The following is a 19335-nucleotide window of genomic DNA, read 5'->3' as shown; positions in this document are numbered from 1 at the left end:
TTCAGAAAGTAAGAACTTTTTCACTTACCTTCTGGATCTAGTATACCTGCTTCATCAGCACCACCCCATTATTGGGCACAACTCTCATCCTTCCGATCTCTGCTACAGGCCCTCTGATAGCCCCCACCCCTATTCACCCACCCACCACCACCCCGCTAACCTTTTCAAACTCCCTTGACATAAACCTCCAGTCTCCTCTGACCCTGGCCTCACCAATGTTGCCTGGCTCCTTGTACGATCACCCCCAGCTCTAGCCTCCCACGTCTTCTCTGGCTCTGTACTCTGATCTTCCTTCCTCCCCAGCAGCTTCTCTTGTCTCCCCAGCTCCTCTCCACCCCCTGGCTACAGCTTAAAGCTGAAAGCTTACTTGTCCAACAATCAGGCCGCCTGTCAAAATGGCTGGTTGTGGCAGGGAATGGAAGCTAAAACAATGAGGTCCTGCAGTCAGAGTTTCAGAAGCTCAGGAGAATATGAAACAGCAGCACCTCAAAGCTAGTAATCTCTGGAATACTCCAGTTCCATGTGCAAGTGAAGTATAGGCAAAGCAGAATAAAACAGGTTAATGCATGGCTATATAATGAAATAATGAAATGGCATAGGAGGTAAGCCTTGAGAATCCTGGGGCATTAGGTCAAATTCTAGACCAGGAAGGACCTACTCAAGATGGGTGAGTTGCACCTCAACAGGGCTAGGATCAATGTTCTCATGAAAGGGTTAACTGGGTGTTGTGGGGGAGGGTTTAAACTAATTAGGCAGGAGGTATGGGACTAGGATGAAGAGAGGAGAACCAAGGTGCACAGAGAAATACTGTAAATCACAGTGTATAAGTCAACCTGGAGTATAGAACAACCCCTTTTTTCCAGCCCCACCCATATGTCTTTGCGTATACTCGGTATATAAGTCAATCTCCCTTTTCAGCCATGATGTACCATGCACACATTGGTAGTCACCCTCAATTTTCCACCCTACAAATGCATATTTTACTTACCGGTACCTTAACACTGGATGCAAGGGATCAACCTGGCAATACAGGCTGTGCTGCCAATATGCGTGGGAGCTTAAGACGTGCCCACTTTTTGCATCGGATGCTGATGACATTTCACAATAATGACTACCCACACTGGCGGTTCTTTTATACTTGGCGTATAAATTGACCCCTGTTTTTGGAGGGATTCTTCAAGGCTTCAAATGACAACATATACGCAAATATCTATGGAGATAGCGCTAGAGTAAAGAACAGTTTAAAAATAGGAGGAAAGAGGCCAAATGCGAGGCAACACATTACATGGTAAATAAGGTAGTGAGCTCCAGACACAAGCCGCCAAATGGAACTATGATATCATGCCAATAACAGAGACCTGACTCAAAAAGGGGAAGGATCAAGGACTTAGTATTCCAGGCCACAATGTATTCAGGAAAAATAGGAAAGGAATAAAAGGTATTCCTCAGGGGACAGTATAGAGCCATTGTTATTTTTAATATATATTGATGATCAGGACTTGGCTATACAAGGTATAATTTAAAAGTTTGCAGATGGCACGAAATTTGGAAACGTAGAAAACTATTAAGAGAATAGTAACAGTGGGACATAGGTTCATGACATGGGCAGTCACATGGCAAATTAAATTTAATGAAGAAGTGTAAAGTGATTCATTTTGGTAGGAAAAATGAAGAGAGGCAATGTTAACCAAATGGTACAATTTTAAAGGTGTTGCATGAACAGACAGATCTGGGGGTTTATGCACACAAGGCTTTGTGGATGGCAGGACAAGTTGAGAAGGCTGTTATAAAAAAGCATACAGGCTCCTTGGCTTAATAGTAAAGGCATAGAATGCAGAAGCGAGGCAGTTATGCCAAACCTTTATAAAACACTGGATAGACCTCAGTAGTGTATTCTATTTGATTGTGGGCACTACACTTCAGGATGAATATCATGGTCTTAGAGAGGGTGCAGAAGAGATTGACTAGAATGGTATCAGGAATGAGGGACCAACTATGTGGTGAGGTTGGAGAAGATGGTACTTGTCACCTTAGAGCAGAGAAAGTTAGGAACGGTTTTGGTAAAGGTGTTCAAAGTCATGAAAGCTTTCAACAGAGTAATACAGAGAAACTTTTTCTGGTTTCAGAAGAGTTGGTAATCAGAAGCCACAAATTTAATGTGATTAGCAAAGAATCAGAAGCGACATGAGGAAACTTTTTTTTTGCACAGCTAGTGGTTGCGATCTGGTATGCACTGCCTGAAAGTGTTTTGAAACCAGATTCATAAGATCATATGAAATAGGAGCAGGAGTAGGCCACTGAGCCCTTCAAGCCTGCTCCAGCAATCAATAAGATCATGGTTGATCTGATTGTGACCTTAACTCCACTTTCCTGCCTGTAACCTATAACCCTTGACTTCCTTGTCAATCAAAAATCTGCCCAACTCAGCATTGAATATATATACAATGGCATAGCTTCCAGTGCTCTCTTGGAAGAGAATTCCAAAGACAAAGGACCCTCTGAGAGAAAAAAAATCCTCCTCATCTCAGCCTTAAATGGGAGATTCTTAATTGTTAACTGTGCCCCTAGTTCTAGATTTTCCCACGAGGGGAAACATCCCTCAGCAGCTACCCTATCAGGCCCCGTCCGAATCCTGTATTTTTCAATATGATCACCTCCCATTCTTTTAAACTCCAATGAGTATAGGCCCAATCTGCTGAATCTTTCCTCATAAGACAACCCCTTCATCCCAGGAATCAGCCTAATGAACCTTCTCCGACTTGCTTCCAGTACCTCCTTAAGTATGGAGACCAAAACTGTATACAGTACTCTAGGGTGTGACCTTGTCAATTCCCTGTATATTGTCATAAGACGTCCATACTTTTATACTCCATTACTCTTGCATTCCATCACTCAACATTCCATTTGCCTTCTTAATTACTTGCTGTATCTGCATGTTAATATTTTGTGATTCATGTACAAGGACACCCAGATCCCTTTATACTGCAGATTCTGCAGTCTCTCAGTTTAAATGTTATTCTGCTTTCTATTCTTCCTGCCAAAACAGACAACCTCACATTTTCCCACATTATACTCTAGCTGCCAAATTTTTGTCCACTCACTTAACCTATCTATATCCCTTTGCAGACTCTTTGCATCCTCCTCACAACTTAATTTTCTACCTATTTTTGTATCATCAGCAAATTTTGCTACAATACAGTCTGTCCCTTCATCCAAGACATTAATACAGATCATAAATAGTTGAGGCCCCATCACTGATCCCTGCGGCAGTGCACCAGTTATAGCTTGCTAACCTGAAAATGACACATTTATCCTGATTCTCTGTTTCCTGTTAGTTAGCCAATCTTCTATCCATGCCAATAAACCATCTCCAGCGCCATGAACTCTTATCTTGTGCAGTAACATTTTATGCGGCAGTTTATCGGCTATTATTATGCGGCCTTTTGGAAATCCAAATACACTATATTTACTGGTTCCCCTTTATCCACTTGGGCTTGTTACAACCTCAAAGAACTCTATTCAATTTGTCAGGCACAATTTCCCTTTCACAAAACCATATCAACTCTGCTTGATTGTATTATGATTTTCTAAATGTCCCACTAATACCTCCTTGTTATTGAATTCTAGGATCTTCCCAATGACAGATGTTAGATTAACTGGCCTATAGTTTTCTGCTTTCTGTCTCCCTCCTTTCTTGAATAGTGGTGTTACATTTAAGGTTTTCCAGTCTGCTAGGATATTTCCAGAATCTAGGGAATTTTGGAAGATTACAATCAATGCAATTCCTGTCTCCACAGCCACTTCCTTTAAGACCCTAGGATGCAGGCCATCAGGTCCAGTGGAGTTGTCAGCCTTTAGTCCCATTAGTTTTCCTAGTACCTTTCTCCTAGTGATCATCATTGTTTACATTTTGTCCCCTGCTTTTTTACAATTCTTGGGATGCTTTTTGTGTCTTCTACTTTGAAGACAGATACAAATTACTTGTTCAAAGTCCCTGCCATTTCCTTGTTTCCCATTATTAATTCCCCAGTCTCACTCTCTATGCAACTCTTTTCCTTTTATATACTTGTAGAAACTTTTACTGTCTACTTTTATATTTCTTGCTTGCTTTCTCTCATACTCCAATTTTTCCCTCTTTATATATTTTTAGTCATCCTTTGCTGGTTTCAATAATTTTCTTAATCTTCTCACCTACCACTAACTTTTGCAGAATTGTATATCTTTTTTTTCAGTTTGATACCATCCTTAACTAATTTAGTTGGCCGCATTATTTCTTGAGTTATGTTCCATCCTACAGTGTAGCTACTGTCAGCGGGCTATAAACCACTCTGACCAGTCACTTCTTTCATTTGTGATTTCTTATCTCCACCCAAACTGAATCTACATTTTGATCCTCCAAACAAAGATCATTTCTCACTACTGTACTGATCTCATCCTTTACTAACAGAGCTACCACACATCTTTTCCAGTTCTTTCTGTCCTTTTAAAATGTCAAATACCCTTGAATATTCAGGTCCCAGTCGTGGTCATTTTGCAACCATCTTGTTACAAATGTTATGTGCATTCAGATAGAGTCTTTAATCCTATCTTCTACACATTTTTCCCTACCCTGATCTTATTTCCTGATGCACTCCTATGTTTGTACACCCTGTCCCTTCCAGTCACAATCTGATTATCATTACCCACATCGCTAACCTGTACTATTGCCTTATCCTTTCTCTTTAGCTTTCCAAATCTCCCCTCATGTGAGACCTCCTCCATTTTTTAGTTTAAATCCCTCTCTACAGCCCAAATTATACAATTCGCCAGTACAGTTCTGGTGAAGGCCATCCCAATGATACAGCTCCCTCTTTCCCCAGTCCTGGTGCCAGTGCCCCATGTATCGAAACTTCAATTTCTCCCGCTCCAATCTTTGAGACACAGTAGTAACCTTTAAAGAGCTATTGGAGATATACTTGAAGGGAAAACAATTGCAGGGCTATGGGGAAAAACAGGTGAGTGGAACTAATTGAAAAGCTCTATCAATCAGCTGGCACAGGAACAATGGACTGACTGGTCTCCTTTTTGTGCTGTATTATTCCATGATACAATCATTAGAGCTACTGCTTGTATGGAGGATAAACACCATCACAGATTGGTTGTGGTGAAAAGTCTGTTTGCATAATGCATATATAATAACTGAATGCTGCAGAGCAATATCCTGTCTTCCATATATCAAATTTCTAATCCATTTGTAAAAGAATATTTTCAAATAATTCTCATAATCTTTAGGTAACACAGTTTCTGAAAGATTTAGTATTCAGAGTCAGCAAGTATGGGCAGAATTTTATAGACCTGTTGTGTTGGGGGCAGGGCCAAAAGTGCGACAAGTCATTCAAAAGCCCACTAACTTCAGTGGGTCTGGAAAATCCGGCCAGCATAAAGTTCTGCCCTGTGTTTCAGTAAGCATCAAACCCATCCATAGAGCTGGCTTGTCCTTCCACCAGGAAACTCATGCCATGAAAGAAAATATGCCACAATCGGTCTGAGCTAGTTCAAGTTTTGGATCTAGAGAGCATATTCCCTAACTGGTAGATCTGTACACTACATAGCTGGGTAGCTGTAAAAGGTTTGCTTGGATCAAAATCTATAGATACCTCTAACAAATTAAATGGTTAACTTTGTAATATTCTTACCACATATAATTTAGTTAATCACAGCTGGGCCTAGTACACAAGTTCAGATCTTGAACAGTCACACTTTGTAAATCATGAACAGTCACACTTTGTAAATCATTAAAGTGAGGAAGGTGACTGGCTGTATTCCATATTCAGTGTGCTGAGAAAGCGAAAAAAAAATAATTCTTGAATGTGTTGTGCTTAGGTCAAGGTTGCATATTTAGACTTTACACCAAGATTAGAAAGGCTATATGTTGGAAATCAGTTAGGAGCATTGCAACTGAAAAATATTCATGTGGAGTAAATTGTGATCAAGAGTTATCTAAGAGTGAAAGCCTGCATTTTGAAAGATAGCTAGAGATTCTTGTTCAATACAGCATCCTCCATTAGTTATTACTTTTTACTTCTCGCTAAAAACTTACATAGTTAAACACATTATGGGGTGACAGCGTCGTGGTGGTAACGTCACCAGATTAATAATCCAGTGGCCCACATGAATCCCCTGTGGGCAGGGGTTTAAATACCACCACCATGGGCTCCACCAGCTTGTGGAATTTAAATTCTATTAATTAATAAATTCAATTAATTTAAAAAATTGAGAGATAGCCTCAGTAATGGTGCCATGAAAAACCCATCTGGTTTACAAATGCTCAGTTATACCAAAACTGCTACAGAGAAGACAAAAAGAAATAAAACTGCATGCAGGTCTTGACTTCAGCACTGGAAATGACAATGGCACACCAGCCCTGTTGACGCTGCAAAGTCCTTCTTAGTAACATCTGGGGGATTGTGCCAAAATTGGGAGAGCTGTCTCACAGACTAGTCAAGCAGCAGCCTAACATAGTCATACTCACAGAATCATATCTTGCAGACAATGTCCCAGATGCCACCATCAACATTCCTGGGTATGTCCTGTCCCAGCAGTGGCACAGTGGTATACAGTCAGGAGAGAGTTGCCCTGGGCATCCTCAACATCGACTCTGGACCCCATGAAGTCTCATGGCATCAGGCCAAACATGGGCAAGGAAACCTCCTGATGATTACTACCTACCACCCTCCCTCAGTTGATCAAATGGCCCTCCACTTGCCTGGATAAGTGCAGCTCCAACAACACTCAAGAAACTTGACACCATCCAGCCCGTTTGATTGGCACCCCATCCACAAATATTCACTCCCTCCACCACCGACGCACAGTAGCAGCAGTGTGTACCATCTACAAGATGCACTGCAGGAACTCACCAAGGCTCCTTAGACAGCAACTTCCAAACCCACGACCATTACATCTAGAAGGACAAGGGCAGCAGGCACATGAGAACACCACCACCTGGAAGTTCCCCACCAATGCATACAACATCCTGACTTGCAAATATATCACCGTTCCTTCACTGTCGCTGGGTCAAAATCCTGTAATGCCCTCGTAACAGTACTATGGGTGTAGCTACTCCACGTGGACTGCAGTGGTTCAAGAAGGCAGCTCACCACCACCTTCTCAAGGGCAATTAGGGATGGGCAATAAATGCTGATCTAGCCAATGACGCCCACATCCCGTAATGAAAAAAAAGTCTCCTCCATGTTGAACACCACTTGGAAGAAGAGGAGGGAAAGGACACAGAATGTACTCTGGGTCAATGTTCATCATCGAGTGGCTCAGTAGTGCCACCACCAACTGAACTGGCTGAGTTCTGAAGGACATATCCAGCAGACTTGGCCTGCAGTTGGCAGCGAGGGAACCCTCGAGAGGGAGAAACCTACTCGACCTTGGCCTCACCAATCTACCTGTCACAGATGCATCTGTCCATGACAGTATAGGTAGAAGTGACCACTGCAGTTTTTGTGAAGACGAAGTTCCTTCTTCACACTGAGCATACCCTCTATTATGTTCTATGACACTACCACTCTGTTAAATGGGATAGATGCAGGACAGATCTAGCAGCTCAGAATTGTATTCAACCACAACCTGTAACCTCATGACCTGACATATCCCTCACTCTACCACCATTCTCAAGCCAAGGGATCAACCATGGTTCAATGAAGAGTGCAGAGGGGCATGCTAGGAGCAGCACCAGGCGTACCAAAAAATTAAGTGTTAACCTGGTGAAGCTACAACACAGAACTACTTGCATGTTAAAGAGTAGAAGCAGCATGTGATTGACACAGCTAAGCGATTCCACAATCAACAGATCAGATCAAAGCTCAGCAGCCCTGTCGCATTTAATTGTGAATGGTATTGGGAAATGAAACAACTAACAGGAGGAGGAGGCTCCACAATCCCATCCTCAATACGGGGGAGTCCAGTATATTAGTGTAAAAGACAAGGCTGAAGCATTTGCAACCTCTACCGCCAGAAATGCCGAGTGGATAATCCATCTCGGCCTCCTCCTGGGGTCCCCACATTACAGATGCCAACCTTCAACCAATTTGATTCAATCCATGTGATATCAGGAAACAGCTGAAGGTACTGTATACTTCAAAGACTATGGGCCCTGACAACATCCCGACAATAGTACTAAAGACTTGTGCTCGAGAATTTGCCACGCCCTTAGCCAAGCTGTTCCAGTACAACACTGGCATCTACCCAGCATTTGCCCAGGTATGTCCTGTCCACAAAAAGCAGAACAAATCCAATCCAGCCAATTATTGCCCCATCAGCTGCCTTTCGATCAAGTGATGGAAGGTGTTGTTAACAGTGCCATAAAGCAGTACCTACACAGCAATAACCTGCTCACTGACGCTTGATTTTGGTTCTGTGGGGCCACTTGGCTCCTGGTCTCATTACAGCCTTGGTCTAAACTGAATCCCCCAGTGTCATGATCCTTGGGCTTACCATTGACCAGACTGGACCAGCCATGTATTGTGGTGACAAGAGCAGGTTAGAGGCTGGAAATTCTGAGGTGAGCTTCTCACCTCCTGACTCCCCAAAGCCTGTCCACCATCTACAAGGCACAAATCAGGAGTGTGACAGAATAGTCCCCACTTTCTTGGCTGAGTGCAGCTCCAACAACACTCAAGAAGCTCAACACCATATAGGACAAAGCAGCCCACGTGATTGGCACCCCATCCACCAACTGAACCATTTACTCCCTCCACCACTGCCACATAGTGGCAGCAGTGCATACTATGTACGAGATGCGCTGCAACAATCACCAAAACTGCTTCGACAGGACCTTCCAAACCCGTGACCTCTACCACCTAGAAGGACAAGGGCAGCAGACGCATAGGAAAACCACCACCTGCAAGTTCCTCTCCAAGCCACGCACCATCTTGTCTTGAAGCTATATCACCATTCCTTCACTTGGCAAGTTACTGCAGTGGATCTTAGATAGATGGTACATACTGCTGCCACTGTGCACCAGCATTGGAGGGAGTGAATGTTTAAGGTGGTGAATGGGGTGCAGATCAAATAGGCTGCTTTGTCTTAGATGGTGTCAAGCTTCTCGAATGCTGTTGGAGCAGCACTCATGCCAGAAAGCGGGGAGTATCAACATCCTGGAACTCTCTCCTTAATAGCACTGTAGGTGTACCTGCACCACATGGACTGCAGCAACTGAATAAGGCAGCTCACCACTGCCTCCTCAACGGCAATTGGGAATGCCAGCAATGCACACATCCCTTGAAAGAATTAAGAAAAACATTACAGGGTATAAAGCATTAAAAAGAGTCTCAACAAACTATTGGTTTACTCCCTGTCCCATTTCCTTATTATTCCTTCTGTTTATGGCATTCCATGATATCAGATGGAGGGGGGAGTACAGATTGTAATCCCTGAGCAAAGCTATTACATGTATAGTATGGCCTCAGTTAAACTATATCAGCATACATTTTGTCATTGCAGATTACAATAACTATAGCAGATTTGTCTTTTATGCATATACTTGAGTGGATGTGCATTAAAAGGTGCACAGCCCTGCAATTATATGTATATTTTCAAAAATTTAGATTATCAAAGCCTAAAAGTCACTAAATAACTATAGATTTGTTTAGTTTAGCTATAGGACATTGAAGGCTCGGGCTTGGAGACTAATTTCATATTGTTCAATCATTAACAACCATGAACTGACTTAAGGAGCTGAATTTTACTGCCCTCCACGGGGTGTGTTTTCATTGCCTGGGGTAGGGGGGGCGGTTGTCGGTGGGAAGTCTGCAACCTTCCTACCCACCCTGAGCTTTCCATCATAATACGGTAGTTGGGCGGGCACCAAAATCGACAACCTGCTTACCATTTTAAAAATAAATAATTAACAGTCAATTCAGTTTGTTACTAAGCCAATTGACCCAAATATTACACTACCCATGCCATAATGCGGTTGGCGTTGGTGGGTGGGTGGGAGTGGGCAGGCTGCTTTTTAAATATAAATTGCTAAAAGGCGGGAAGGAAGGGGGGAACGTCCTTCGGGGGGGGGGTGCCCTGTGCACATTGGAGGCACCCCACCCAAGATGTTACCCTTCCTTTGTTACTCCCCGCTTGGCCTCCAGAACCCACCTCCAACCCCCCTCACCAAGACCCACACCCCCCGCGCGGCTGCCTGATCTCTCCCCGCCCTAAAAGTGGATTCCAGGATCCATCGAAGTTTCGCGTGGGCATGCCTGTAGGCCCAGCAGCAGCCACTACCAATCACATTGGCTGGCCGCTCTTGAAGGCAGGTCTTCCTGCCACTTTAGATGCATTGGCTGCCAGCCGACTCTTGCAACCCCCATGAAATCCAGCCCAAGGTTTCTGAAACAGAATGGTCTGACGCTGCAGATTATTTTTATGCTGTTCTTTGTTTCTCTTGCATAACTTAAACTTGTTAAGTGTTCTTGTGTAATAAGTTAATGGAGTAAATTAAGACTTCAGAAAGTTACCTAAAATTGGATTGTGCTTACACCAGAATTGCATAACAATTAGGCAATATTCTATCATGTATAAAAGATAGCTTAATGAATTACTGAGATATAAACAAAAAGCCACCCTCTCTTTATTTCGATATCGGAATTTTTTTACCCCACACCTAATTTAATTCACAACCTCTAAATCAACAGCAGGTCTAGAAGATCGTGAATTTGTTGAGTATCAAGAGTAGCAACTTCCTAATTATAATTATGATTATGGAATTTCTAGATTGATAACCCTAAATGTTAATCATATATTAATGCATGGTTTTATTTCTGAATTTTTAATGTATCTTTATTCTTTGAATAGAATGAACAAAAAGAAGTGCTCGGTAAATTCCATGATGGAGAAATAAACCTGCTAATTGCAACGACTGTAGCAGAAGAAGGTCTGGATATAAAAGAATGTAATTTTGTAATCCGTTATGGTCTAGTCACTAATGAGATTGCCATGGTTCAAGTAAGTTTATTTGATGTACTAAGTGTTAGCTTAAACATTCTTTTTTAATGTCATATAGAACTTTTTAACAAAGGGTAGGATTTTTCGCTGAGCGAGCGGTCACGCGCCTGACCCACTCGAGCATAAAATGACGTCAGGCGAGCGTCCCGACGCCACCGCGCAGTCGCGCGATATTTCAGTCGGCGGGCATGCGCAGGAATCAGCAGCGCACCCACCAACAATTAAAAGACCTATTAAGGCCATTAATAATGTAATTGAATTAAATTTTTGTGCTGCCCATCCAACCTTACGGTTGGCAGGCAGGTGAAAAGGCCAAGCGGCCTTTGCAGTTTTTGCAAAACCTCATCTACGAGTGGGATGAGGTTTCAATCTCTCATTAAAATTATTTTCAAGTTCATCCTAATTTCCAACAGGTCTATGCTCATGTGACAGAGTCACATAAGGGGACATGTTTTTTAACGTTTTAAAAATCTTCATCTGTAATTTTCAAAACTTTTCATCTCCCTGAGGCAGCTCTGTGCCTCAGGGAGCTTTTCTGGCGCGCACCGTGCGCATGTGCAAACTTGCGCTCTCACCCTCCTCCTCCTTCTTCCACACCAGCAGCAGTGAACACTGAAGCGCACGTTTCACGTTGGGCGGGCCTTAATTGGCCTGCCAGCGTGAAATCACGGTCCGGCCCCAACCGCAGGCAGCGGTTGACTTCCCGACCGCTCCCGCCCGCCTGCCCCCACTGAACCCATCCGACGAGAGAAAAATCCTGGCCATAGTGTCAACTGATGGAATCCTTTTGAGGTTTCTATGGGGCATGTGCCTTCATCTACCTTTAATTTAGCATTGAAAAAATGTCACAGTTGTCGAGGAAGAGGGAGTTTAACCACTGCATTTACAACCAGCCTTTCTTCTCTAAAGTCCTCGAACATGTGTCTCTCTCAAATTTGTGCCCATCTTTCCTGGAACTCCCTTATTTGAATTCCTTCGACCATTATCTATCTGCTGTTGTTTGTTTCCCTTGCATACCTTAAACTTGTTAAGTATTCTTGTGTAATAACAAACTAGAATTCCAAATAAGTTAATGGAGGGAATTAAGACCTCTGCTGCAGTACCGAAACAGCTCTTATCAAAATCATAAATTACATCCAATGTGACTGTGACAAAGGTAAACTTATCCCTCCTCATCCTTATCAATCTGTTCACAGCCTTTTACACAGTTGATCATACCATCCTCCTGCAATGCCTCTCCACCATCATCCAGCTGGTCGGACTCCTCTACACTGGTTCCATTCTTATTTATCCAGTCATAGCCAGAGAACCACCTGCAATGATTTGCTTCCCACTCTCGCTATGTTACCCTCAGTGCATCCCAAGGATCTATCCTTGGTCACCTCCTATTTCTCATCTACATGCTGCCCCTTGGCAACATAATCTGAAAACACAGCATCAGTTTCCCTATGTATGCTGATAACAACCAGCTCTACCTCACCACTACCTCTCTTGACCCCTCCAATATCTCTTTTTACCTCCATTATCTGCTTATCCAACATCTAGCGCTGAATGCACTGAAATTTTCACCAATTATATATTGGGAAGACCAAAGCCATTGTCTTCAGTCCCCACCACAAACTCTGTTCCCTAGTCACCGACTCCATCTCTCTCCCTGGCAATTGTGTGAGGCTAAACCACATAGCTTGCAAACTTGGTTTCGTAGTTGACACTGACGAGCTTGTGACCCCATATTTGCATCATTACTAAGACCACCTATTTCCATCTCTAATATTGCCCAATTCCACCCCTGCTTCAGCTTGTCAGCTACTGAAATCCTCACGCCTTTGTTATCTCTAGATTTAACCATTCCAACACACACCTGACCTGCCTCCCATCTTCTGTCCTCCATAAGCTTGGGGTTATCCAAAGCTTTGCTCCCTATGTCCTAACTTGCACCAAGCCCTGTTCACCTATTATCTCTGTGCTCGCTGACATACAAAGGCTCCTGTTACGCAACGCCTAATCCTTGTTTCCAAACCCCTTTGTAGCCTCACCACCACCCTGCACTATTCTGCCCTGACTATTCCCCGCCTACCCCCTCCCTCCATCTCCATCTCTGTGCAAGCACCACTGAGAAACCTGCCCACCTCTAATTCTGACCTCTTGAGCATCCCCGATTTTAATCATACCATCATCTGTGGCTGGGCCTTCAGCTGCCAAGCCCTTAAGCTCTGGAATTCCATTTCTTGCCTCTCTACCGCCCTTTCCTTAAAATAATTAATATTCTTCTGCAACTAACTTTTTGAATGGTGGCAAAAGGACCTATAATGTAGGTGCCGGTAACCATATGTTGCCCAGCCAGATATCCCAAATATTAGACCATGGTTTGCCTCCCCTGTCCTCACTACAACACTTTAACACAGCTAACATATGAACAAATGAACAAGGAGCAGGAGTAGGCCATTCGGCCCCTCAAGCCTGCTCTGCAAACAACATTAACTATGCCATCCCATTTTCCTGCATCGTTCAGCTTCTTGGGAATACCTTGGTAACGTCCCAGTGTAGCCAGTGCATCTACAGCAATAGCTTGATCTCTTCAGTCTCACCTCTGGAGTCTCCTAAGAACCTCTCCTTGCTCCCTCTCCTTATCCTCAATTTTATGCTGCCCTTCAGTGACATTGTTAGCAGGCATGGGGCCAGCTTTTACATGTATGCTGACAACACTTAAATTTAACTGCCTTCAGAATCACAGAGCAGAAGAGGCCCTTTGGCCCATCGAGTCTGCACCAACATATGAGAAACACCTGACCTACCTACCTAATCCCATTTACCAGCACTTGGCCCATAGCCTTGAATGTTATGATGTGCCAAGTGCTCATCCAGGTACTTTTTAAAGGATGTGAGGCAACCCACCTCCACCACCCTCCCAGGCAGTGCATTCCAGACCGTCATCACCCTCTGGGTAAAAAAGTTTTTCCTCACATCCCCCCTAAACCTCCTGCCCCTCACTTTGAATTTATGCCCCCTTGTGACTAACCCTTTAACTAAGGAGAACAGCTGCTCCTTATCCACCCTGTCCATGCCCCTCATAATCTTGTACACCTCGATCAGGTCGCCCCTCAGTCTTCTCTGCTCCAACAAAAACAACCCAAGTCTATCCAACCTCTCTTCATAACTTAAATGTTTCATCCCAGGCAACATCCTGGTGAATCTCCTCTGCACCCCCTCCACTGCAATCACATCCTTCCTATAATGTGGCGACCAGAACTGCACACACTACTCCAGCTGTGGCCTCATCAAGGTTCTATACAACTTCAACATGACCTCCCTACTTTTGTAATCTATGCCTCGATTGATAAAGGCAAGTGTCCCATATTCCTTTTTCACCACCCCACTAACATGCCCCTCTGCCTTCAGAGATCTATGGACACACACGCCAAGGTCCCTTTGTTCCTCAGAACTTCCTAGTGCCATGCCGTTCATTGAATACTTCCTTGTCAAATTACTCCTTCCAAAGTGTACCACCTCACACTTTTCAGGGTTAAATTCCATCTGCCACTTATCTGCCCATTTGACCATCCCGTCTATATCTTCCTGTAGCCCAAGACACTCAACCTCACGGTTAACCACCCAGCCAATCTTTGTGTTATCCGCAAACTTACTAATCCTACCCCCCACATAGTCATCTATGTCGTTTATATAAAGAGAGAGCTAGATCTGTGCAGGGGTGCGCTTTAAATATGGCACCCGGATTGCTGAAGGCCTGAGTTGATGGCAGAGCAGGCGAATCAGAGGCCACCCTGCCAGTGATCTGCCGTGTTTCTCAGGAATGCATTATTAATGAGGCAGGACACACCAGGAATGGGATAATACGGCAAGAACTCACCTTTGCAGCTGGCGGGTAAAATGTTCCTTTTTCTCACCCACTGCCCCACTTTGTGCAATTCTGGGACGATTCCGCCCAGTGAGGTAGATTTTGCCTTTGAGCAGTTAACCAGCAGAGCACGCTGCGCATTCCAGTGGCCAACTGGTCCCTCTTATTTGATATTTGGAAGACAAGCCTCCAGGGCAACAAACAGGCACCTGTCACAGTTGGTCAATTTGAAGGGTGCAAATCGGGCTGGAGCTGCCTCTAGTAAGGTGGGAGGGGTATGGTGCAGGGGAGGTGGGGTCTTCCTGGGGCAGTAATGGCCCAGGCTCCAATCAATTTCTACCTGAAACGATAATCAGGGTCCTATTAGCATTAACCTGATTTCCATAATAAAAGGTGTCTGTCGCCTGAAGCAGGCAGGTGCTTTGGACACACCTTTTAAAATGGAACCGGCAGGGCTGCCAGTGCCAATGGGGTGGTAAAGCCCAACCCCATTTTGAGAGATTCTCACCCCATTAATATCAGGCAAGGACAGTCAAAATCAACCCAGTCTGTTTCATTCTTCTCCTAAATGTCTTTTTGACACCAAACATAAACTTATTATTTGTAAAGAATCATTGTAGAATGGAAATACCAAGGTTTATGTCAGAATAACACTCATTACATCTTTCCTGTTCATCGAAATTCACTGTTTTAAGATGTTTATTCTACATTTACATTTATTCTACCCTAACCAAATTACCTGTGCTCAATTGCAGGCTCGTGGCAGGGCTCGATCGGACGATAGCACTTATGCCTTAGTAGCAAACGAGGGGTCTGGAGTTCTTGAACGTGAGAATGTGAACGTTTTCCGTGAGTCAATGATGTACGCAGCAATTCAGAAAGTGCAGGAAATGCCAGAAAAGGAATACAACCAGCAGGTACATAGAAGAAACGTTTCACAGACATGTTCTTCATATATTTTTTTTAAACGTAAATGATCTTGTTTGAGATTTGAATTTGAACTTCCACCCCAAATTTGGTGTGATCAGTGAGATCTGTTGTGTAATTCAGAAAGTGTATTTTTAAAATGATGTCCATAAGTAGAAACCAAATGATACTAATTCAGAGTTGTTTCCTTTGCCTGAAGAAGTATTGAATTATCAAATATTATCCACATTTAATCAAAAGCAGAGAAACAAACACTACAGGTACAGCATAAAATGCCATAATACATAAAGCCAATTATAGAAAAGCAGGTAGTTGAAATTCAGTTATTTCGTAAAATATTCAATGGTGGTAGTTCGTAGCTATCTCTTAGCTACTTCTTCAAACAGTCAAGCAGAATGGGATACTATGACCATTGTAAGATCTGTTTCCTTCGCCTACATCTGTTTACTAACTCCACATCCATGGTATTCTTGTGCACATTTACTCCCACTCACAGCTGCATCCTCAACAATCATGACAGTCAGCAGCCAACATCTCAAATGGATTCAGATTTCAGTGGTAACGCTATCATCTGACTCAAATAGTTCAAGTCTCAATGCAAAGACCTGAGCACATCATTTAGCCTGACATTTGTAGAGATCTGCAGTACTGAGGGAGAGTTGCACTGCCAAAGGTGCTATCTTTCTGAGAGAAATAAATTGAATTGAGACTCCGTCTGCATTCTCAGGTTTTTTTTATTCATTCATGGGATGCGGGCGTCACTGGCCAGGCCAGCATTTATTACCCATCCTTAGTTGCCCTAGTTCAGAGGGCATTTAGGGGTCAACCACATTGCTGTGGGTCTGGTGTCACGTGTAGGCCAGACCAGGTAAGGACAACAGATTTCCTTGACATTAGTGAACCAGATGGGCTTTTACAACAATTGACAATTGTTTCATGGTCATCATTTGACTTCTAATTCCAGATTTTTATTGAATTCAAATTCCACCATCTGCTATGGCTGGACTCAAACCCAGGTCCCCTCTGGCTTACTAGTCCAGCGACAATACCACTACGCCATCGCCTCCCCCAAAAAACATAAAATATCCCATGTCACTATTCAAGGAAGAGCAGGAAGTTTTGGCCAATATTTATCCATCAACCAATGTCATGGAAACAGATTTTCTGGTAATTTATCTCATTGCTGTTTGTGGGACCTTGTTGTGGAACCTTACTGTCTACAAATCGGCTGTCAGGTTTCCCTACATTACATTGATTAGAGTTCAAAAGTCGTAATAGCCTATAAAGTACTTTAGGCCAGGCCAACATCATGAAAAGTGTCATATAAATGCAAGTAATTTATTTTCTTTCATGTCTTGTGGCTATCAAAAGAGAGAATGCATGCGCCAAAAGACATTCACTGCATCGTACCTGGTCATGCTTAGAATCCTCTACTGTATCTGATGCAACTATTTCACCCGGTCGGGTGATTGTACGTTACAAATGCAGTTGACAATGGAATATGCTTTTAATCCAGGCAATTCAAATGAGCTGCACAGTTGCCAACTTTCAGGGTAACTTTGCTTCTTTACAGCGCCATGCTTTAGTCAAAATGACAGCCATTACTCAAAAACAATACCAATCATTCCCATGGTTTGGAGTTTCTGTAGCTTACAGGCAGAGTAGCGAAACAACAAAAATCAGGGAAGTTCCAGTCTCTAACATCTTCCTTTCTTCCCACAGCCTGCCAGCACAAGTCATGATAATAATTTGCTGCTTAGCCTTTTTCCTGCCTTGACACTTTTCGATGATGATAGCTAGCATTCTGTTTGGATGTGTTTTTTTTTAAAAGGCTCATTTCGTCCACGCTAAAGGTGTCATTGGGCTTAAAAATGAGATAGCATTTTCAGAATTTTAGCATATACTGAATTATTGATGCTTTTTTGTGGAACACAATATCTGAAGTTGATTACATGATGGTCCTGAAGTGGCTGATCCATAGTATAATTTGGAGTTGGAATTAAAATTTGAATTAATCAATAATTGGAATTAAGCAACTGCTTAAGGGAATAAACTGTAAACTACATTTGTACATAAACTGTGTGAGTCAGAGAGTTGTTTGCTAATTGTATAACTCATATTTACTTCTCCAATGATCAGATAGATGAAAGGCAATTGCAGAACATAATGGAACACAGAATGAAGAAGAGGAAAAATTTGATCAAAAGAATAAAAAGTGATCCTTCTAAAGTGACCTTTCTCTGTAACACCTGCAGCATACTTGCCTGTTCAGGAAAAGATATTCAAGTAATTGAAAACATGCATCATGTCAATGTCACAGATGAGTTCAAGTAAGATTTAATAAAACTTTTGCAAATTTATCATTAAGTACATACAACCTTGAATTTTAATTATTGTCTTTATGTTCTCAAATCCATGCAAAAATCTGAAATAAAATCAAAACCTTGGAAATACAAAGGCCAGTCAGCCGTTGGAAAGAGAAAAAAAAATAGGTTATAATATTTTATGATCAACCTATTTTTGATTACACCTCCAGTGTACTGGAGGGTACGCTGTCACAATTATGAGGTTTATAATGTTTTGGACTTTGGCTTTAATTTAGGGTAAAATGAAGCGGATCATGTGACCTGTGCTGAAGTCCTCCTGATAACAGGCCTGGGTGACAGGGCTGTTAAAGGGTAAAAGAAAGACTAAATTGTTTTACTGGGAAGAAGGTGCAAGGTTTTACACTTGAAGACAATAGCAAAGGCAGCTGTGATGCCAGTGGATATGCTGTGACTCTCCAAGCCCCAAGAAAGTGTTAAAAATGTCCGATTGTAAAAGGGTATGCTTTAAACTGTCCATTTAACTCCAGGAAAGTATAGGATTGGGGTCTAAAGAATAGCTAATCAGCATTACTACCTGGATACAAGGCCTATGAGGTTCGTGTTTCTATGGGGAAAGTTGCAGAGGAAGCCATTGTAAAGGTCGGATGAAATATCACCGAATATCACAGATAGGTGAGTTAGTCTGCCAGGGTCCAAGATTGAGAGAGTAACCAGAAGTCAAAAGTCTCTATGGTTCACTGCACCAGAATGCAGGCAGAAACTCATGCTCATATTGAAAAGGCCAAATTCATGAGGAGTTAAAACAAAGCTGGAAAATTTGCCGAGCTTGCACTGGAAAGAGGATCTCCAGTAATACTCTCACTTGTGAGGGACATTCCTGGGGTTAGAACTTACCAGGCTGAGAAAGGATAAGAACAGAAATAAACCCTCAGGAGCTAAGAATCGTTTTGGACTGATTTTGGGAGAATTGAATTAAAGGACAATGGAACCTTTAGCTGTGAAGTGTGTTTTTTCAGTTGTGCTAAAAATAAGAGGGGGAGAATCCCATTCTGTGGGCTAATCTATAAATTGCCTACAAATATTTTCTGTCCTAATTTCCGCTTTCCATGGGTGTTTGTGAGTTGTGATATTACAGAAATTGTGTTTTGGTTCAATAGCTTTGGTGTCTAACAAGTTCATTGTGAATCCAGCTATCACCTTTATACTTTGTAGCACAAATAATGCAAACCTTCGAATATT

The 19335-nt window shown here is 42.7% G+C and overlaps 1 protein-coding gene across 1 annotated transcript in view; it reads left to right on the top strand.

The window, feature by feature from the left end:
• ifih1 (interferon induced with helicase C domain 1) overlaps positions 1-19335 on the top strand; it is a 173675-nt gene that overhangs the window by 150895 nt on the left and 3445 nt on the right. Inside the window, exons 11-13 of the mRNA XM_078552277.1 lie at positions 10837-10986; positions 15598-15759; positions 17909-18099. Of these exons, the coding sequence (XP_078408403.1) occupies positions 10837-10986; positions 15598-15759; positions 17909-18099 (503 nt within the window). The remainder of the gene's footprint in view (positions 1-10836; positions 10987-15597; positions 15760-17908; positions 18100-19335) is intronic.

The sequence above is a fragment of the Cetorhinus maximus genome, chromosome 11 (genome assembly GCF_964194155.1).
Source record: "Cetorhinus maximus chromosome 11, sCetMax3.hap1.1, whole genome shotgun sequence".
NCBI classification, from domain to species: domain Eukaryota; kingdom Metazoa; phylum Chordata; class Chondrichthyes; order Lamniformes; family Cetorhinidae; genus Cetorhinus; species Cetorhinus maximus.
This window is presented reverse-complemented; position numbering and strand designations above follow the sequence as displayed.